The sequence below is a fragment of the Gavia stellata genome, chromosome 16 (assembly GCF_030936135.1).
Source record: "Gavia stellata isolate bGavSte3 chromosome 16, bGavSte3.hap2, whole genome shotgun sequence".
Taxonomy (NCBI): Eukaryota; Metazoa; Chordata; class Aves; order Gaviiformes; family Gaviidae; genus Gavia; species Gavia stellata.
Genome location: NC_082609.1, coordinates 3,692,391 through 3,714,702, shown reverse-complemented (window position 1 = coordinate 3,714,702; position 22,312 = coordinate 3,692,391). Strand labels below are relative to the sequence as shown.

The following is a 22,312-nucleotide window of genomic DNA, read 5'->3' as shown; positions in this document are numbered from 1 at the left end:
TCATTTTCCTTCAGCAGCTTGGGCACTTGGTCAATTTTACACAAAAAAAAAACAAAGTGCCAGGAGATGCCAAAAAAGTAAGACAAAAAAAACGATGGCCAACGATTCCTCAATGACCAACTGCCTGCCCGGATGAAGCGGTCCCACACCTCACGGGGGGGTCCCTGCCACCCAGCCCTACCAGGTCGAGTATTTGCTGAAATGAAGTGACACCCTTCCCCGTGGCCTCCAAGCCGCCCGTGCACGTGCAGGGAGATGTGGGTCCCATTCAAGCGACAGTTTTTCCAGCTGTCGGGATGAGCCCTGCCGCTGCCGGCACGCTCGGCACGGGGAAGGTGCGATGGAGGCTCAGCCCCGGCGCCCGCCTGCCCACAACCCACATCAGCAGGGTAACAAGCAGCGTCTTACAAACAGCAACACATTGCTGCAGTTATTTTGGATTTCACAGCTCGCTTTCGCTCCCGTGAATAGCAAAGGCAACAGCGTGTTGCTCCTCCGAACCCCCCGTCTCCCAGCGGGGTCCCCCCCATGCATGCTTTGCTCCGAGTCTGCAGAACAAGATTTAAATAGCCTAGAGAAAGGTGGTTACCTTGAATTACAGACACTTTCAGGCACCCTCTTGCTTGGGCTCTCCCCTCCAGCACTGGCAAATGTCTCCAGCCGCGCTCCCCAAGGCTTGCTGAGCTCTGGCAATGGAAACGCAAATGGAAATGCAATGGAAATCTGGAAGTTCACTGTTCGGGGGCAGACAGCGGCTGCATCAGCAGGGCTGGAGCAGCTCTGCATCCTCACGCACGGAGCTGCATCCCCTGGGATGCTCCAGCGGGTCCCCGGGTAAATTTGCTCTGCTTGACCTTGCTGACTTCACCGACACAGAGGTACACAGAAAACACTGCTTTATTGACTGCATTTGCCAACACATTGAGGAATGCAAAGGGTTTTTTTCATAAGCAATGGGCCATGGTCCCAATGTGTATTAAAGCATACACTGTATCTAAACAGGATGAAAATAATGGCAGACAGAGCTATTCCAAGGCAACACAAATAGCATGCATAATACAGTCTCACACAGAACGAGTTTGATAACATTATATTGCTTTAAGGATTAACTAACATGGAAAATGTACAAAAAGGAGAAATAGGTTTTTGCATTAATGAAAAATACATTTTTTCTCTACAAAGGAATTTCTAATACAAGAAAATAAATATTGCAACATAAGCCAAAAATAATTTAAAATTGCTCTTTTCAATATATTTTCAATATTTCTCTTTTATATTAACAAATGGCACATCACGTTCTTTGAAACAAAGAAAACAGAAGGGTTTCTCCTCCTGCGACATTCATATCGTTTCCTGTAACTGATGTGAAGTGGGTCTGTTTTGTATGTGGAATGGCGCAAACTGTGGGGGGATCTCCTTAAAGAACAACCAAACCTCACGCCCTGCCCTGCGGCAGCATCTTCCCGCCGGCGGCTGCTCCCGCATCCCGCTCTCACCTCCCGGCTCCATTCTGCATCCCGCCTCGGGGCCAGCTCCGTGGGACAGCAGGCATCCAAACCCCGTAAAATAGGTGCGAGCAAAAACAAAAAAAATTAAAAAAAGAATTAAAAGATGGGTGTGGGGAAAGCGGGTGTGTGGAATCGGAGCTGTCCTCGGGAAACCCCGCAGCGTCGGGGCTGGGGTTGATGTTGGGGCTGTGCTCCATGACCAGGGCACGATGCTATTCGCATCCTCATCTCAGCTATGACGGCTGCTGCTTCTCCAAGGAAACGGGTGCTCTTACAGTGCAAGTGGCGATTCCTGCAGTTTATACATCTTCAAAGACAACATTTCTCTACTAAAATAAACCCTTTTATTTTTTTTTCTTTCTTTTCATTTCAAAATACATTTACAGTAACATCAAAAATATTTCCCTTGTGCATTTTCTCTCCTGAATGCCAGGCTCCCCTGCCCCAGGGCGGTGGCGAGGATGCACGGGGCAGGGGACGCACCGGGACGGCCGCAGCCATCCTGCTGCGGTCCAGCCCCGCCAGCCCTCCCTCAGCCCCACGGCTCCCGAAAGCCCTTTTTCTCCTCTCCATTCCCCCCACCCCGTTCCTCTCCCCGGGTTTGACGTCCCCCACAACGCCCTTTAGCTTTCCCCACCTAAACGCCGTCTCCCGATGGCAAAATAGGATGCCTGACGCTTTGGGAGCTTTTCAAAGGGGTTTCTCGCCTGGGGCTGGCGGGTTGGTTGTTCTTTAAAGTCTCCCCCTTTTTGCTTTCCTGTACTGAGAAGACAAGTAGTGCAGAAGCTGATGAATGGAGCTGTGTACAGTGAAATTTGTGGATTGTTGTGTTTTTTTTAACCATAATTGAGTGAAGCACACGGAAGCAAGATTCATTAAAAGGCAGCATATTGATTATTGTTATGACTCTTATACTAGGATACTGTAGCTAAAGCTAGCAAGCCTGATAAGATAAACTAAGTCCTATTTACTGTATTTAACATTATCTGAACATACTGAGCCTTAATTAATGAGCAGATTTTCATTTCCAACCTCAATGGATTATGCTAATTTATAACAAAGGTGGTTCCCCTTTTGTTGATTTTCTGTTGGTGGTTTTTCTTTTTTTTCCTGCTAATAACTTGTGTAACGTTTTTCCCATCGGAGGAAGATTCCTCCCCAGGCACGGTCAGTCTCAGCCGGGTTAGTGTTGGGCTTAGCCAGGGCTGGGTGCAGGCGCGCAGCATCCGACCCGCAGCCCCCGCCGCTCGCCATGCCTGGGATGAGCTGGGCTGGCATCGCTTATCTCTGCTGCAATTTTATCAATAATAAGGACTTTGGAAGGCTGATAAAAGATGATCTACTCTAAAACATCAATCGAAGGAGTCTCAGAGGTTCAAAAGAAAGCTCACAGTGAAATGAGCAAAAAGCATCGGAAATCAAAACGGCAGGATGCAGTCTCGGAGCAGCAGCATCCCTCGGAGCAAGCTTGGAACCTAACGCCGCAGCGGTGTGTTATGAGTGTGTCTTTAGTCCTTTGTTGCTAAATAACTTCCAATTTTTTCGTAATGACAGGTTTCTGGTTTCTGGCTGTGCTGCTTGACTGTCAAAATATTCTTTGGCATCCACGAAATTATTTGACTGATTGGTTTGACAATTGCAAGGTTTTTTTGTTTAGTGATGGGTTTAACCGGTTGCAGAAGTGTCCCAGGTTTGGTTTTTTTTTTTTTAGTTTTTTTTTTAAACATTTTTTATTTTTAAAAAACAACAACAACAAAAGTTTCAGTGAATTCCTTTTTTTTTTTTTTTTGTTCCCTGAGCTCACACTGGGGTCACTCCAATAAAACACGTAGCATGACTTAACTGTGACCTTTGAAGCCAAAACCGAAGTAATGGTGCAATTAAGTGCAAACATGGAAATTCGCCTGACTTGTAGGTAACATGGGCTTTTAAACAACATTTAAGGCTTATTGGGGACATTTTATGCATTAAATTATTGTAATACTTATAATGTCAGCTTCTGTGAATCACCCTCCCACAATGAGTCAACAGCTTGTAACCAGGATTTAAGGAATAAAAAAAAAAAAAAAAGGATGGGGAGGAATAAATTCACCATTTCCATTGTAGCGTTTAGTAGGAAAACAAAATGGTGAAGGCAAGCGTTTCCATTTCCCCTCGGTGACGGGACGTTTGACCTCGGGGCCAAGCGTTTCGTTGGCAAAGGGGATTTCAAACGTGCTGCGCCGGCACGGTAGGACCACGGCAGCCATCGGAGAGAAGCACGGGCAGAAAAACTTCGCTCAACCCCCCGGGTTAAACCAACCCCGACTCCCCACGGTGTTTTTAAAGGATGCTTTTCTCCTCCATCCTGCCCCACCTTTCCATTTTTCCAGCTTGCTAACAGCTGATCAATTCACCTGAGTAAATCACTTCAGTTTTTCTAATGTCCTCAACGGGGCAGGGACGGGGAGAAATTGTGCATCCCGGCCCCTGGACGCATCCCGACCGGATGGAAAGGCGAGGGGAAGAATAATGACCGAGGTTTTTGTTTTTTTTCCTAAAAATATAAACGTAACATTGCTCTCTTCCACCCCAAGAGCTTTCCTCCAACAAGCTTTTTGTGCTTTAGTCATTATTTATTTTAGTATCGCTTATTTTGCCTCCTCGCCTAGGCGCACGCAGGCAGGTATTTCCCCTCCCGCAGCTGACCGCTACCATACCCTCCGCTCACTCCCTGCTCCGGGGCAACCGTCCCGGGCAGAAATCTGCCCCTCGTTAAGTAATGCCCATTAATTAAACTGTCATCCCTGCAGAAAGCATGGGTACTGGCACCCTTCGCCCTCTCGGCACCCTCGGCATCGGTCCCGCTGGGTGCCGGCTCGCGTTCCCGGGAAGTGGGGTCTGGCGGGGAGCTGGGGAGGGACCACTGCTGTCACGGTCATCGATGTCGGTGAAGCTGAAGCTGTATCTCAGGCGTATAGAGAAGAGAAAGACAACAGTGCCGAATTTCCAACTATATACACATATTAAAAATCCCCCCTGCTGCGATACCAGGCAGAAATTGGACATGGCAGTTGTGACTGGGTTGAGGCCTCGTCGAGCCGGCGCGGTCGGGAGGAGTTAGGATGCCAGGATGCTCATCCTGACGATGTCCTCGCCGGCCGCATCCAGCTGGCCCCGCTGCGCCCTGCCGCCGCGGGACTCCCCGTCCGAGTCGCTCATCTCTGCGTCGGAGAAGTAGCCGTCCGCCTCGGCGTCGAAGTGACGCAAGGGAGCTCCGCCGGTGCCATCGGGCTTGGGGGGCTGCGACCTCCGAGTCCCTCGGCTCTCCTTTGGTAATTTGAACCGCACGACGGTTTTGGGGCTACCTACGGAGTCAGGCACTTTGGCCGCGGGGCTGGGCTCCGGCTGAGCGCAGCGCAGCGTCTCCTCCTCCTCCTCCTTGCTGACGCAGCCCTTCGCCCCGGCCGGGGGGTGAGGCTCACCGGCTTTCGGGATTGAGCCCTTCTTGGCCGCCTTTTTAGCCTCGCCCGTCCCTTTGCGGTCGGCGGGAAGCTTCGCCGCCCCTTTCTCCGACTTGCTCGGTCTGGAATCGGGAGCGAAGGGCTTGGCGGCGTCATCCGACAAGTCGCTGGCGTTGTTAGTCCAGGGCTCCGAGCTCTCCGGGTGGCTCCCACCCACAGCGGGGGGGCTGCTCCTGGACAGCTTTTTCTTAGTGTTCGTTCTCGTTTTGCTTTTCACCTTCTTTGCGGCCTCGCTCTGCTTGAACGGGGACCTGAGGGAATGGTCCATCATGAAGCTCAGCAAGGTCTCCTCGTCCTGGAGGAGCTCCTCGGAGAGGCCGGGGGTGCTGTCCTCGTGGTGGGCGTTGTTGAGGGACCACTCGCTCATGGCCATGTTCTCGGCGGTGATCTGGACTGACTGCGCCAACCAGCTGTTGAAGAAGGTCCCATCGATGGGGAAGGAGGTTGACAAGCCTGGAAAAAACAAAAGGGGACAATTGCCTCAGAAGCCAGGAACAGCCACGCTGCCCTTTGACACCGCCGCCGCCTTCACTGCGACTCCCCGGCACCGGAGAAACAAGGTCAACCGTGACGCACCACATCGGGGCACGGAAGCGGGTTTACTCCAGCACTAACGCTGAATTTGGCGTTCGCTGAGCTCACAGCACAACAACCCCAGCGGTCCCCCACATCCAACACTCCGCTGACCTCCCCCAATTGAAACAGAGCATCTTTCTGCCGCGAAGACGCCGAGCCCCAACCCACCCCAGCACGGGTGGAAAATGCGTTCCCGCACAAAGGCAGCAGGCGATCAATCCAGGTGTAAGCCTAAAAATTTGGTGACTGCTACCAGAGTGGGACTCGTGCCCAGGTGAGGGGTGACAGGTTCCCCAGGGAGCCGCTGCCGCCGTGCCACCAAAACCCCGGGCACCACCCGAGCCGGGGCGGTCAGTGCCAACCTGGGTGCAAAGGCAGGGAGGGAGGGAGGCAGGTCTGAGAACAACTCTGAATACTCGCGAGGGGTGAAAAACGGAAGAAGAGGAGCAGAGATGGCAGGCTGGGAATGGAAAAAAGCTGAAAACCTTCCTAATCATTCTCTCTGAGAGCAAGAGCCGAGCATTGCGGGCTGGGTCTAATTAGCAAGTGGAAAGGCGCATACCTGCACAAGCACACCCAGCTCTCATCCCTGTAACGGGAACCCACCGTTCGACGACAGAGCTGGCTTCATGGATGGAGGAAAAATTAGGTTTGCTTTTTGATTTCAGGTGAGAGCTTTCCTTTTAGAACAGTCAGTCTAGCAACGGAAGAGGGAAAGAGCAGCGGCACGGGCAGGGTGACTCACGCCCGCGATGTTTGCCGGTCTCGATGACAGCTTCGCATCACCCTCCCCCGGGAGCAGCGATACGGGCTGTGAGCCCGCCCCGCGGGGGGACAAACGGAACACCCTGCGCGATGCCAGGGCTGCTGAAGGGCAGCGCTGGGGAGGTGGGTCAGGTCGGACCCCCCCTTGGAGGTGACACTGTCGAGGTGGCAGTCCCGCACCTCCTGGCACAGGGTACCACGGTCCTTTGGGAGAAGACAGCCCCCCGCGCCGGCAGCAGCCCAATGCAGGGGAGGGGAAGCAGGAGCAGGGGTGAGCTTAGGGCATCGCGTGGTACCCCGGCGCCGGACAGCCTGGGTCTTCCCGCAAGGGCACTGCCAAGGTCGTCTTCCCCAGCCCTTCTCCGACGACTCCAGCCCCAAGTGATGCTTCAAGCACTTTACAAAACCCCAGAGGTTACGACACCCCGGTGAAGCTTTGGGTGGGCTGCCTGGTTTCCCCGGCTCACAGAAGTGCGGCTTTCCTCTGAGATGCCTCAGCCCCCATCAAGTTTGACGGAATTTGCCCCAGAAAACCCAAAGTTTCTTTAGCAGAGCACAGCGCAGAGACAGGACGCGCGCAAAAGCCCCGTTTCCAAAGGGGATCCTGCCTAAAACCCACCAGTTTTGAGACGAACAGAAAGCAGCAAGGCGGGGCGAGCAATGGGCAAAGCAGAGCAAGGCAGGGTGGCCCAGACCCCCAGACACCCTCTGTACCCCACAGGGTCTTATAGCACCCCTGGACCGTCCGAGAGCCCCAGGGGACCGGTGCAGCCCCTGTGCACCCGTGGAGCAGCTGAGCATGCGTGAACTCATCACCTCCAGCCCTGCATGCTGGTGGAGGTGACAGTGCCGGAGGAAGTCGAACAAAAACCCAATTCTGTCTAAAAACCATATGCAGTCATCAAGGATCTTGTCAAAAAAGACCTTTTTTGTTCTGTTTTTTTACTTTCCCCCCCAGCCCCTTCGGCAGCCGAGCGGCGGTAGGTTGCAGCTGATGGGGGAGAGCGGGCGGCGGGTGAAGCATCCGCAGAGCCAGCCTGCATCTCCTCGCCCCCGAGGAAACACAAGAGACCAGCCACGTTTTGTGCCTGCCTCCTGGATGCTCCCGGATCGCCAGCACAACCAGCACGACCACACGGTCCTGGACAGAACATGCCACGAAAATGCAGAGCCCGTGGGCTGTATTCACCATCAGTGCACAGCAGAGACGGAGGATGAGCCCTGCTCTGGGGTGGGTAAGTCTGATTTTATCACCGGGAAGTGAAATCACGCTTCAGCAGCACATCACAGGTTTTGTACCGCGTTCTCCCGATCCGGGTGCAAGCCCTGGGGCTGCGGGGGTGGATTTTCACCCCCTGCTCCGCTGGGGACCACCTCTCCAACGCGGTCTCTCCCGTAGGACCTCGGTAATTCAGGCTGATGCCCACAAGGGAGAGATGGAAGAGGCTCCCACGGCCTCGGGTGTAACGCCACTGCGGACATGCGGGAGGGCTCAGGGGCTGGGACTCTTAACCCCGCTCCCCGAAACGCAGCTGCCAGTGGCACGGGTCAATTCTGCGCCCATAAAATCAGACTTACCCAGTTGTCCCAATACAGTTTCGTTGACTGATTTCCTTTTCTCTTTCTTCTCGGGACTATTTTTTCTACCATCTCTTCCTTTCCTTCTCGGGTCACTTTTCTTACCCTTTGTCTTCTTCCCAGTTTGTTCTGGCATTTTTTAGAAAAAAAGGAAAACTCCGTGTGAGACGAGGCATCAGGGATGCTGCGATGAGCAAGTTCCCCTGCCGCACCCCTGCGGTGGAGACCGGGACCGGACCTGCAAACAATTCCAAGCCAAAGGGAGACCAGCGGCCATTTTTTGGCCAACTGTAGGCAAAGGTCTCTGTAGGTTAAGAAAATCTGAATCCCGCAGGTTATATAAAAAAGAGGTTTGGGCCTTGGCTGAGAACTTAGCGTGGCCGCAGGAGCAGTCCCACTGAAGGCAGGGGACTTGCTGGGGACCCTACAGCCACCAACGTGCCCTCCTGGACCAGGGCTTTGGGGTGAGGACCTGCGGGAGCAGCAGAAGGGAGTAACCCCGAACCCTGCTCAGACACCTTCCAGGAGACATGGGGACCTCCAAAGCCGGCGGTGTGTCACCCGTCACCAACAAGAGCATCTCCTGGAGGGATTCAGCTGCAAAGCCAGTTTGACAGCAATGGTACCGGCAGTGTTTTAAAGCAGACCTTGATTTGATTTGACCTCTCGGCTATAGTAACTGCTCGTACTCATACCGTGCAGGGGTGAAAAAACCCCAGAGCTATTAAAACTTAAGCAGTGTACTGAGCATAAGTAAATGGAGTAGGAAAGATGACCAGCATTGCCTAAGGGAAGCCAGGGATATAACTCTTAGCTACGTAGACATTCAGCTAAAAATCAGTATTTCCTTTGAACTTCTATTTGATTTATTCCTCTTGGGTAAACAGGACAAATACCCTATAAAAGTATGACTTGTATTGCCAAGTGAAATACTTCAACAGTTTTTACTTACTCTGTTAGGTCGTTCTCCTGCAGAAGTCCATGCTAAAACGTCTATTAATTTTCAAAGGGGGAAGGATATTGCCCTTAAACCAAAATGTGGGTGGCTGATGGAAGTGGAGGCGAGACGTGCCGTTTTTCAGAGTCTGGCCCATAGGCTGAACCTGTGCAGCTATGGGAGCAATGATTTTAAGAAACGCATCAGTTTCTTGTGTAGCCAGCAGCAGATCTGGCAACAGCCTCAGCGGAGAGGCTGCGAAGGGGATGGATCAGCGGGAATAACCTCTGCTCTCCCCTCGCTGCGGCAGTGGAAATGTACTGGGCGAGCAGGGGCGGGAATTCGCACTGCACCTGCCCGAGTCTGGATTACCAGGGGATTTACAGTCCTGGGGGGGCCAAGCCAGGAACCCCTCCTGACCAAAGGACTCACTGAAAGAAAGAAAAAGCAAAAGCAAAATTGGTATTTGCTACCTTCCTGCCAAATAACTGGAGAGAGGCAGACACATTTTTCACTTCACTTACAAAATAAAAACCTAACTTTGTTTAGACAGCACAATGGGGCTAAAGAGAAACCCGAGCAGTGCTTTTTGAAGAGGAACCTGTCAAAATAGGAGCTGTGTTTCAAAGGCAGACAGTGTTTACTTTCCACTCCGTGCAAGAAAAATACCGGGGAAGGAGATGGGTTCATTTTACATGGGCAGTTCTCACTAATTTTATTAAAGATCTCCTGCTTAAATAATCATTTGTCAGCGGGAAAAATAAATCCCTCCAGTTTTAGCTTTATGTGAGAGCCATTCAAAAAAAAAAAACTGTGCCAAACCCATCTTTGGAATAACCCCAACAGGGTTCGGTCGATGACTGCCTTAACAGCAGTTAAAAACTGGCCTCATCCGGGCAAAATAATGCAGATGTCTTCCTTTCTCCAAGACACTCCAGGTATGCAGAGCTGCCTGGTCGGGGGCTGTGCGGAGGGGATGCTACAGGAACCGTCCACCCCCTTTCAAACCAGTCAGCGCTTCGTAACGATGCAAAATGCAGCAGCGAGTTCCCCGCAGCTTTGGTCCCGCCGGCTGCCGAGTATCTTTACCTCTACGTATCGTCAACGGGCATGGAGGAGGCTTAGCAAACGCGTGGGTTTTGGGAGCACTCGGTGGGATCGGGGTCTATAGTGGTGCGTGTTCGGGATGGGACCAGGATGAGACCGCTAGGAGCTGAAGCAGAAAATAAACACTGCTTTCCACGGCTCTGCTATGCGCTGCTACGCACGGGCACGGCTGTGCAGCTGCCGCAGGACGGGCAGCTGGAGGCTGAGCCCTTCTCTCATCTCCTTCACACCGACCGTCCCTCCGGGCCGTGCTGCCGTCAGCCCCAGCGCTTGCTCCTGCCGCCGGGCAGGACCTGGAGATCAGCGTGAGGACCACGTGCTGCAGCGGGGAGGAGGCACGTACTGACGCTGCGCTCTTGCCTGCACTGTGACTGTCACAGCTGACCGGGCCATCCTCTCTTCCCACATTTGGGATCGCAACTTATGGCCTGATGCTACGTCCCGGCAAGGGAACGCCTCCCGAGCTCGGGAGACCCTATGCACCGATGCCAGAAGGCACTCAGGTCCCTACTGTCCCCCTGGCATGGGAAGGACCCAGATGCCCAAACCACCTGGAGATCCCAGGACCAAATTCCCGCAGCCGGGCCCTTTCCCTGGCAGCAGCGACTCGCAGGAGCCAGGTTCCAGAGGCAGCAGTCCCTGCTCAGGCTCAGCCAAACAGCCCATCCCAGGGGAGATAAGCGGCTCAGTTCGGTCCGTTCAGAGTGGAAAATGAATCGGCGAACGCCACCCATTTGGGGCAGGAGAGAACATCTGCACCAGAACATAAGAAGCAACACGCCAGCCTGCACCCTCTCACCGCGGGGTTGTCTCTGATCACTCACCTTTAGGCAGAACAAACATCATGGCAATGGCAGTCATGCTTTTCCCCAAGCACGGGCGGAATGTTTTCAGGAAGGGCAATGGCACAGCGCGGGCACTCGGCCGCGCAGACAGCCCCGAAACACGAGTGGCAGAGCCCCGACACAGCTCCCCTTCGCTGGTCGGCATCCGCACCCCGCTGGGGAGGTCCCGGCTCACCCGCCCCAGCCCTCCCCGGGAGGAGCTACGGCTCCCACCCCATCGCTGCATTAGAGAGAGGGTTGAGCGTGCACTGAAGGTTGGACTCCCCAAGGCGTTTTGGGGAACACGGGTCCCCAAGGGTATTTCCAGCCGACTGACGCCCCATTTGCAAGGAAGGTGAGCTCAAAAAGCCTTCCTGGCAAACTACCCTGCGCCTGTCTCCTTCTGAGAGCTGCAAATCCTAAACTGGCTTCGCCCAGCTGAACTGAAGAGCATCACGAGGTCCCCTGCAATCCCCCCAAAATCCACCGAGCCCGGCAGCAACAGCGCATGGCATCTGCCTTCAGGATCTGAGTTTGCTGCTCTTGTCTTTTATCCACCCGTTATTCCCAAGCTGGACCGCCCGCCTCGCCGCCCCAGCCAGCAGCACCACTGCTGGGAGCAGCACCCGGCACAAACTTCCCGGGTGCCAGGGAATGGCTCTCCGGACGTGCAACGCGGGGTGTGCCGTTGGTGGGAAAAGCCGGGAACACCGTTTTGTGTGTGCCCAGGCTGGTTGACCCGTATCACTGGGTCAGCGAGGACGTATGGAGCAACACACGGTGTCACTGGGCTGTGTCACAGGGACTGATATTTGCAGGACCCACATCTCCCCGGAGCACGCCTTGGGGTCCTGGTCACCCCCCTGCAGGCACCTGCCTCCGGCCGTCGAGAGGAATTTGCACAGACTCCGAGTCGCAAACATCTCAACATACGCGTTTCTCAGCCTCCAAAACTTCAGTCAAAGGAAACTTTTGTCAAGAAAAGCTCAGCCCAGACAGTTCCTGAAGAAACCCCAACCATGTGATGGCTTCAAACGCAACTCCAAAGCCACAAACACAACAACCGTCGGACCAGCCTGCCAAAGTGCCAGATGCTGCCGCTGGAAAAACTGTTCTGCAGCCATGGGCTTTGGTCTGCGCTGCCACCGAAGGGAAAGGAGGAGGGAGCAGGAGCTGCGGGCTCCAGCACTGCTTGTGCAAAAGGGAAAAAAATAGGACAGAAGGAAACCAACTTTATTTCAGTTCCTTAATAAAAGGAGCCAGAGGCTTTGCATGTGGTAGGCATGACGTTCCCCACTAATAGGTGTGCGGAGCAGAGAACTGCAGCTGACCAGAGCTAAAGGAGCTGGTCTCTTGAGTAACAGACATCCCACCAGCAGCTTAGCCTTCGATTCCTGACAGAGCCGGAGGCATCTGCAAAGAGTCCAAAGCGTCAGCTGCTGAGCGGAGGCAGGGAGCCAGCTGCCGTGGATCAGCCCCAACGTCAGCAGCCCCGTGCCTAGGATTTGCCATCTCCTCCCAAACTGCTCCATCTCCACGGAAGTCGCCGAAACACTGCCTTAGCATCACCACCTAACCTGAGCGATTCCCGTGGAGAGGAGGATGGAGAGGGATCTGTGAAAACAAGGAGCTCCGACACTCCCGTCACCCAGGGTATGGCTTTTATTGTGTGTTTCTGAACAAAACTGGAGATGGGCAAAGAGTCAACACACGAACCGTGTTTAAGTAACACCGCAGGGGAGGGGGCAGCTCTGGCTTCCTTGGGGCGGGGGGGCTGAGGCTTGGGCACAAGTCTTTGGCTTCAGAGGACGGCAGGGACAGCGCCCGTGAGAACAAGCCCTGGTAAGCGGTACTGACCTGGGTAAAGATCTTTCTCAATAAGCTTCATCTGGAGATGGAAGATCTGCTCCTGGAGTTTACAAATGGTGTGTTTCATTTTCTCGCGTCTCGTCACCATGTAACAGAGATTTCTAACCTACAGAAACACAAGAAACAGTGTCTGTTTTAAGCAGGGTCGAAGCAGGTCCCCTCAAGCTGTGCTGCTGCTTCTGCCGCCCAGGGAAATCCCCACGCCTCGGGATTCGGTCCTCTTCGTCTCACCATCATCCACACTGCACCAAAACTCCTACCAGGGCTCTTTGGATGCGCCAGGACTAGAGGTGAGGACTCTTGAGCCAAACTGTGTAACATTTATGGGAAAAACCACGTGGTGAATGCTTCAAAGCCTCAATGTCTCTGTTCTGGCTCCAACATCCAGGACCCCGTGGGGGACAAGGAGGGCTGGCCGGTTTCTCCAGCACGTGCACTGGGCATATAAAAGCCATAAGGAAGCACGGCATCTCCAGGGATACGGCTTTGCTTCCCCCAACAGCACGTCCCTCTTGGAGCACCAAGCCTCCTTGCGAAGCCCCGCAGATACCTGCCAACGTGCCTGGGGCACCCACCCCAAAGCAGAGCAGCCACCTTGGACACCCCAAAGACGGCTCCACCAGCCTCCGCCCCGGCACCGGGGACAGCGGGGCCACCACCGCTCCCAGCGCTTCGGGCAGCAGCGAGCTGGGACCATCCTGCCCGCGGCGGCTGGGGCAGCCCCGGGTCCGAAGCCCTCCCCACGCAGGGTCCACGTAGGATGCCACATGTAGGGAGTCTCTCCCTCTCTCCTCTCTTCTTCTGAACATAAACAATAAGCGAGTTAATCCTTAACTTCTCCCATCAAAGGCCTGAATTCACAGGCAGGGTTTGCGCTTTGGCATCAATGCTTTCGAGGGCATAAATTCAGCCCGAATAAGGCAGCACACGGGGAGTCAAACGGGGCTGAGTGTGCTGCTCATCGGCTCCGATTAGTCAGGATTAACTTTCAGTACTTGTTGCAGCACATCCTTTAATTCTGCTGTTGATACGCATCAGCGCACAAAGTGAGCGAGACCCACAAAAGGGGTACAGGGCCAGGAGAAACAGGTAAATTCTTTTGTGATCTTACCCAGGTAGGGCAATGGTGTGGACACGCAGGCTGTTTTAATCTCCTGTTAATTGTTCACAGACCTAATGAAGAAGTTAATGTCTCTAAAGGATTTGGAAAGTCTCGGAAGGGAAGATGCTGTAGGAGGAGCTTTATAATATAGTTATGCAAAGGCCCAGCAGACGCACAGAGCCCTGAGCATCCGAGCATCGCGCTGAGCCCTCAGCCCAGCTACATCACGCATGTGCCTCGTTCGCGCTTGACGTAGAAACCTGCACAAAAAAATGCCAAATGCTAAGAGGTCCTTTGGTCCCCTGGGTCAAGAGGCCAGTTCTCATCCACAAATTGCTCCGAGACCCCCTTCCCGCAGCCAGGGCAGGGAAGGGGCACAGCTGGGACGGAGCTGCAGGTATGAGGCTACCGATCTGCTGAACGTCAGAGCCTCACAAAACTGCCTGTTGCCCTAAAGCAAATGCCAGGGCAGAGCATAGAAAATACAGCAAAACACCCAGGTGATGCTAGCCCAGGTCAGAGCCATGTACCGCTGCGGCTCCCCTGCCCCAAATCTGGCCACGTCCTCCCCTCCGCATGGTTACTCACACTTGCTCCACATCCACCTGCAAATCACTGGTGTATTTTGTCCCAGTACAAGAAATTTTATTAACCAAGCGGGAAGCCCGAAATGCAAACAGCAAAGCACAAGACATAAATGCTCGCGTGAGCTAGCGCAGCAGCGGTTAAACCCTGCTCGTCACACGGGGCTGCTGATTAACCCCCCCAGCAGCTCCAAACGACACAGCTACCGTGTGATACCCGCTGGCATCTGCCTTGTGATGGATTTCAGTGCCATGCGTATTGCCAGCCCTGCGTAACGGTGGCTGGAGAGCCAGGCTCCGTCACCATGGCTGCGGCGGGCATCGAGGCTTTCGGAGGAAACGGAGGGTTTCGGCTGTGAAACAGAAAATGCTAATGGCAGCTAACAGGATTTGACAGCGTTTACTCAGCTTCCTGCTGCTCTGAAAGAGCCAAAGCGCCTGCAAGAAGGTAAGGAGGAGGTGGCCTGAACGCACGGGCAGTAACGTGCGTGGGTATGTCCACGCTCACACGTGACCCTGATGCCTCCGATTCCTCCCCCTCCTCATCCTCAAACCCCTCTGCAGAGGAAGGCTGGGGTATTTCCAGGCTTGGGGGACTGTCCATACGCGGTCGGGAGCCTTTGTGCCTCTCACAGCGAGAGAGCAACCCGGGACCTCGTCCCACGCTCACCTAATGTCTGCCACCCGAGGCCGTGAAGGCAGCAGGACGACCGTTCCCATTCCCTAATAGCATCCGCCTTACCTAAGGACAATTTGGGAACACTTAGGAATACAGGAGAAATAGCTGCTCTTCTTTTTGTTGAATCCCCCAGCTGTAAATATAAAGCAGCGAGTTATACGCTGGGTATTTTACTGCTATTTTCCTTTTTTTTTTTTTTCTCTTTTTTTGTTCTGGATAGGAGAAGACATCAAACTAAAATTTCTTTATGAGGAAAACAACTGCCTCTGGCAACCTGCATTTCAAAGCATTTGGTGGTATCTCTTCTCTGTGATTTAATATTCCTAGAAGAAAACATTACTTGTACTCTGCTTAGAGACTGCTGGTATTTACACACACTTACACAGCTAAACACCACCCAGCGCTGCTTCCCCAAGCCAAGCTTAGATGCTGGTTTGAAAGCCTGGAAACTATAGGGTTTTTTTGTTAAAGCTCATTTAAACAACTAGCCTTTGGAAAAAGCTTTTTTAAAAAAAAAAAAAGCGAAGAGGGTTAAAAAAGGCCAAAAAGAAAATGGGGGGGCCTGTATGAGGATTCACAGGCAATAGCTTTTCTTTGCTGACACTGCGAGGTGCAGAAATGAGAGCGGTTAGGAGATGGCAGAGGGAAACGCCGGCACCCTGGCTGTCCCGCTGCTTCTGCCTCCCCTCCTCTTGGATCCAGATACCGTTATCAGCCCCCAAATCACAACCATTCCTGCCAGATTAATTGCTGAAAACACTAAAATAGCAATGTGATGCCCCGTGGACACCCTCTGAAAGCCACCCCACCAGGCTGCTCTTCGCCGACCCTTATTGATGTGATGCCTCACTGATGCAAGTGGAACGGGGCAGCTGCCAGCAGCGCCGACGGACAGCATCGGATACCTGGGATGCACTGGCAGCAACGGGACTTAAACCCGTATCATCCATCTGAGCGCCGGACTTTGATCCGGCCAATGTTTATTGTTCCCCCTCTTGGAAGAAGAGCAAACAACTGGCTCTTCCAGGGCCACGCAGGGAAACCTGGAGGGAGTTGCTAAGCAGAGACTGAATGCCGAGGGGGAATGACCCCAGGAAGCCTGGAGGCAACCCTGGAAAATGAGAGATCTGGTAAAACCCATAGTTTTGACACAAAGAAATCAAAGAGAAGCTGCCGTGCGGCGTCTTTGAATTAGGCAGCTCCTGGAGCTAAGTGCTGTACCCAGAGATGCACAGTGGTTCACTGCAGCCGGGAAAGTCACGCTGGGAGCAAGTGGAAGCAGAGGGAAGTGGAGCAGCCTGGTTTAGATTTACAATATAGAGAAGCAGATGAGGGGAAAAGAGTGAGTTGAACTCATCGCCCTGGGATCCGGCAGCTGCAGCCTGTTGCCTACAGCTTGGTGCTGGAGTCCCATGAAGGGTGGCACCAGCCCAGCCCTACACGGAGATGGACACATGATGCAGTAAAGGCAGGAGCAAAGGAGGGACGGACTGGCAGAGCGATGATGTACGCACACATGAAGGCCAATACGGCCACAGAAAAGAGACCAGCAGCTTGAAATCCAAATGCTTTTACACAGGAGAAGGGTCTCGGGCTCCAAGACCCACACAGGGAACTGCAGCGAGAGACCAGGACAGGCTGGTCCAGAGCTGAAACCCTGCCTGGACGTGACCCCCACTGCTTTTCTCCCCACGGGTTAAATTACGTTGCAGCCCCACAGCAGCTTGGAGAGGTTCAGGGATAAGCAGGGGCAGCATCACCGCCACCTTCGCCTCCCAGGGAGCAGCATGTCCCCTGCAGCACCCACCGCCCCCCCCAGGGCACCACCTCCACCGCCTCAAAGCAATGCCATTTTCCTGCTTTCCTCCTCCCTTGCCTGCTCCCAGCAACCCCCCTGAGCCCTTCCATGGCTTCTGCACCCCGGCTGGCCTGTCAGAAGGGGACCCAAGCAAGAGGCCATGGATTCACCCCCCTGGCCGGAGCAGGAGAGGGGGGACCAGGCAGGACTCAGGTTTAAGCACAGGAGGAAAGGGAGCTTGGCCCCTGCGTGCCAGACTTGGCCTGCCTGTCCCTGTCCCACTGCTGCCCTGTGCTGTGCCCATGGCCCCCCCCATAGCAGCAGCACCTCCCCACCCGTCCCCTCCTTGGCTGCTCTCCGCCGTCTCACTCTGGGTGCTGTGCTTCTTCCCCTGTGCTTCCTCCCCTCGCTGCTCCTCACCTTCGCCGCCCCTCCTCCTCTCCAGCCTGCCTCTGTCCCATCCCTGCTCCTGCCTGCTCCTTCCCTCCCTGCAGCCATGACAGCCAAATCCGCAGCCAGGCAGCACGGTGCGGCCGCGAGCACAGCCCGGGGGGCTCCGGCACCGCTTTGGTACTGCTGCTCCACTGATGTTTGTTCTCCCCAAAAAAGCTGCCGTGGAGGCAACTGCTCCCTCCCCTGTGCGAGGATGCCCCGTGCCGCGGGGCGCTGCGGGTGCCTGCATCCTCCGGCTGCATCCTCCGGCATGGCTCTGCCTCCGCCGGCAGCTCCCCCAGGAGCCGACCCACTTTCGGCTGCGGGAGGGCAGGGAATGCCCAGTCCCGCTGGGCCTGCAGCTCACTCCTGCCATTCACCCGTCGTTGACGTTTAATGTAAGTAAATAATGAAGTGTCCCTGTGCCTTGCTGAGAAGCATCTGAGGGGCAGCACAGGATCATTTTGTGGTTTGAGATGATGAAGAGCTTGGTGGAGCAGCGTCATCTGCCACCCAGCCCCACCGACGCACCTCTCCCCACAGACATTTGCTCTTTTGAACCCTCGGCTGAGACTGCCACTAACTTATTTCATCAGTATCAGTGTTTTGGCAGTGATGACACACGCACGCTCAGCAGCATTATTCTTCTGAATAACCCCCTAGATGAAGGGACGCAACTGTTAGGGGAGTCGAACAGGGAACAGGGCTTGTGCTGTCTGTAGGCGCCAGCACACATTAAAGCAGCCCTGATGGAGCATATGGGTACATCACTGAAGAAAAAGCTGTACTCACCCTCTCCAGGTCTTGCCTGAGGTGCATGAAGAGCTTTAAGCGCCGGTAGAGAACATCCTGTTCTTGCTGGGCCAAGTTGTCCACTTCATCTGTTTTTGGTGTCAGCAGTGGTTTGTTGGAATTTGCTTTCCTCTTCAGCTTCCAGTACTGGTAGACAAAATCCACCAGCGATTCGCTTAAGTCAAGGTTCTCCGCCACCTCCGAAGGCTTCACGAGTTCATAGAAGTCCTCCTCCAGCTGCTGGAGCTTCTGCTTTCGCAGCGTGACCTTCTCCAAGTCCAGCTGGGCTTGGTCGGGCTCTGTCCGTGCCTCCTCGGGCAACTTGGTGGCACCGGTGCTGTGCTCAAGGCAGAAGGACTTGAACTTCACTTCGTCGTTGTCTGCTAGAATAGTCCGCATGTCGAGGTTGTGGTCGAAGGCGCAGGTGACGTGGAACGCGGTGACGCAGGCGGGCATGGAGCACTGTGGGGAGAAGGACAGGGCTTACAGCCAGGGCAAAGCACCATCGGTGGGAGGGACGCTTACCAACACAATGTGACCAGAAGGCTCAAGCCTGGCTTACTACAAAAACTGTGACACCCATCTGAGTGACAGCACCTACCATGAAGTGATGGTTGCTCCACTACAGGTACTCCTTATGGAGGAACACCTGTATTGCCCAAGTCTTACACACCCATGAGCCGGACACCCCAGCAGAAGAAACCAAGGGTTCACTAGATACCAGCGGGCACCTTCCCCCCTTACCTGCTTTAATCCTTCTCTGTGACGGGCCCTGCTTATCTTTCACCCACCATAAACAGGAGCTTCCAATGGTTCTTCCAACAAGACATGTCAACAGCCAACGGCACGGCCCAACGGGATGCTCAAAGACTGTCAATGGATTTCTCCTGATGGAGAAATTTTCATCTGTATTTCACCCTTAAACTACTCCACTCTTTTACCACAACTAAAGCTAATATGCCATTTTTATTGAAAGCACACAGAACATGTCAAGGTTTATGAGTGAACGTGGTATCTCAGACTCAGCCAACGCTCCCGGAGCACCATGCCTTTCTCCTCTGGAAATTACACAGCCTCTAATTAGCTCCATTAAAACAGGAAAAAAAAGGCAACTCAGCATCTACAGAGCAAACCATCATGAAATAAACTTTTTAGAACTGGTACAGTGGCTAGACTGTTGTCAAACCTGTATCAGATTAATTTTTTAACGATTTCCCTAACTTACCTCAGACTTAAATTACTTTGGATCCCACAGGCAACAAACCTCAGCCTGGTTTCCTACAGAGGAAGCCCCCCAGCCAGCGCTGTGCCCGCGTCCACATCAGCACCTTCTCTGCCTCCACTCATTAACTGGTTTTTAATGGCTCAGAGTGTCAGGTAATTATTTCAACCATAACCCATAAGAAGTCAGTCTAGTCCAGCTGCTAATGACCAGTTAAACTGCAATAACGAGACATTTTAAGTGGGCTATTACTGTAGGCAACATATTTCGGCGTTTATAGAAGAAGCGTTCTTGTAGGGGATGAAGATGCAGTTGTGGCCTGAAGAACCAGGCGGAGGCACATGAAATCTCCTGGAAGTTGATGACAAACCATTCGGAATGCTGTAGAGTTTTACTGGGGCTTTGCTGAACTTTAATTCTCGAAAAGAAAAAAAAGAAAAGAAAAAAAATTCTGGTAGTAGTTGAGGAACAGAAGTTTTATGGCTTTTCATCTTCATCCCATCAGGCCTGAATTCCTGCTCAGTCACCCAGCGCGTGAACTTTTGACATTGCTGCTTTTAGATATTTTCCCTTGACTTTGTTTATGAATCTGCTGGTGCTTATGAAAGCTAGAGACTCGCGTGGCTGCCAGGGCCAAGAAAAGCGTAGGCAAGCGGTGTCCAAGTCCTCCACTTCCCAGGGCTCTCCAGGCCCCGCTCCAAAGCCTCCGAAACCAGCGGGAAGAGCTGGATGCAGCCCCGCCGCGGCCGAGCCCCGAGCTGTACCAGCACGGCTCTGGGCAGCGATGCTGGGCACTAACTGCTGCAGGCACCAAATGCAAGCAGATTAACTCCCACCCCCCGCCTACCCTGTTTAAATACGGCCATTTGGTTCTAATTTCAGCCTGAAATTGCTCGTGAAAATAGCTGATAGCGTGCAAAAATCAGCTCCCTCTGCCATGCTGCCGGTGCTTGCATGGAGCCTGGTGTGGCGTGGTGCCCGCCGGTGCTCCCCGCGCCAGCCCGCTGCACCCACCGCAGCGGCGGGCAGCGGGTCCCTGCCCTGCCCATCCCACGGGACAAGCCCTGTCGCAGCCTCCCAGGCGGGTGAAGCACCGGCTCTGTTCTCAAGTATTTATTTCTGGTAAGAAACGAGGGACAGAGGGAGCCCAGCCTGACTTGCAGCGTCCAGGTTTATTCGGTGCAGTCAGTAGATCACGCGCTGGCTTTTGAAGCGCGGGCGCTTGCTCCTGCAGCCATGGGGCAAGCATTAATACAAGAAGGAGATGCGATGCACTTTCAGGATGGAGGCCTTTACCAGCTGGAAGTGCCCATGATGGAACTTCCTTCTCTGGCAGCCAAGATGGTAATGGTATTGCATGGACCTACAGAGCTCCTGATCTTCTACAGAGCTCCTGATCTTCTCCTGAGGTACTCCTGACATACTCAGAATCACAGAATCACTAAGGTTGGAAAAGACCTGTAAGATCACCAAGTCCAACCACCACCCCAACCCCACCATGCCCACTAAACCATGTCCCGCAGTGCCACGGCCACACGGTCCTTGAACCCCTCCAGGGATGGTGACTCCACCACCTCCCTGGGCAGCCTCTGCCAGTGCTTCACCGCTCTCTCAGCAAAGACATTTTTCCTCATATCCAGCCTGAACCTCCCCTGGCGCAACTTGAGGCTGTTTCCTCTTGCCCTGTGGCTTGTCACTTGGGAGTGACATAAAGTACTCCCGATATACTCCTGACATACTCCATCCTGGCTGTTTGGGCATAACAACTGGGGGTGCTTCAAACTACAGCATCCTTTTGTGCTGTTATGCACATAAATATCGATGGTAGAGAAAGTGGACACGGAGAACTCGCTGCCATCGGTGAACTATGTGAGCGAAGGAAAGCCATGCAGCGATATCCCCTTCCTCCTGTTTCTGTCACCAGTGCTAATAACGGCATTAGCAATGTGGCTGTGGCTTCTGCCAGCACGGCGTCCTGCTAACAGGAACGACCATCACTCCACCTTAGGAATAAAGCAAATCAAACGACACCCGTCCTGGATCTCTCCTCCGACAGATGGCAAGCAGCACTTGTCAGAAACCGTGCCCAAAATGCAAATAGAAAATAATTAGGCAGCTCAGCTGACAGGGCAACAAAGAAAGGTACCCGGTCGGCCGCGGCTACCCAAGGACCTTGCATAAACTGGCAATAAAAACATATTGATCCACCCCAGAACGGCGCTGGAACGAAGCCACTTTTCGCAGGAGGGAGGGATCTGCCACGCAGAATAAACCGGGCTCAAAAGACTGGCACAGTCCCCAAGCCTGCTTCGTTATCGATCATGCTTCGTTATCTTACGGCACCTCTCATTCAAGGATTTCAGCATACTTTGCTTATCGAGGGAAATCCATCCCCAAACAGAATTCCGAGAGAGAGGGTGAAAACTGCACCACAGGTTAACGTGGGCTGTTAACCAGTCCTCAAACCACTCTTAGTGGGAAGAAAGAGAGGGATGATTTGCCAAGGAAATTCAAACAGAATGTTACCAGCTTACAGAGGTGCTCCGCTGCAGTTTGGGGCCGGAGGGAAGGAAGCGGCTTCTCCAGCAGAACTGTGAGGGGAACTCAGGAAGGAAAAATTAATTACCGGTGCTGAACCCCGGCCAAGCCATCAGCCACGACACTTCTGCCTCCTTACAAAAAGTACCATCTGATTTTTAGTGACCACAGATGGTCTGGATCCTGGTAGCGCTTCTCAGCCGAAAGAGGCGATTTCAGCATCGCGGATATCCTCGGAGGATGCGGGGCTGCGGTGGAGGATGGCGTGGGGGCTGTATGGTGCACGCGCGCTGCTTTTCCCCCCATGTCAAGGTGTACATTTTCAGGGCTACAGGCACAATCGGACAACAGCTCTGGGGACCAGCACACCAGTTATCCCAGTGGTTGGGGACCAGTGGCACAAGCAGCTCTAGGGGAGCTGGCAGCAGCGGGCGGAGGAGCGATAATGAACAAGTGAGCGATGGAGGACACTTCCCAGGGCTTTTTTCTCCAAAAAAC

The 22,312-nt window shown here is 53.7% G+C and overlaps 1 protein-coding gene across 1 annotated transcript in view; it reads right to left on the bottom strand.

The window, feature by feature from the left end:
• Positions 1–3,297: 3,297 nt before the first annotated feature.
• The window catches only part of JADE2 (jade family PHD finger 2), an 81,971-nt gene continuing 62,956 nt past the window's right edge, over positions 3,298–22,312 (bottom strand). Inside the window, exons 9-12 of the mRNA XM_059825209.1 lie at positions 18,055–18,516; positions 12,656–12,773; positions 7,931–8,059; positions 3,298–5,464 (exon numbers count right to left, since the gene is read on the bottom strand). Coding sequence (XP_059681192.1) covers positions 4,608–5,464; positions 7,931–8,059; positions 12,656–12,773; positions 18,055–18,516 — 1,566 coding nt within the window. The 3' untranslated portion in view covers positions 3,298–4,607. The remainder of the gene's footprint in view (positions 5,465–7,930; positions 8,060–12,655; positions 12,774–18,054; positions 18,517–22,312) is intronic.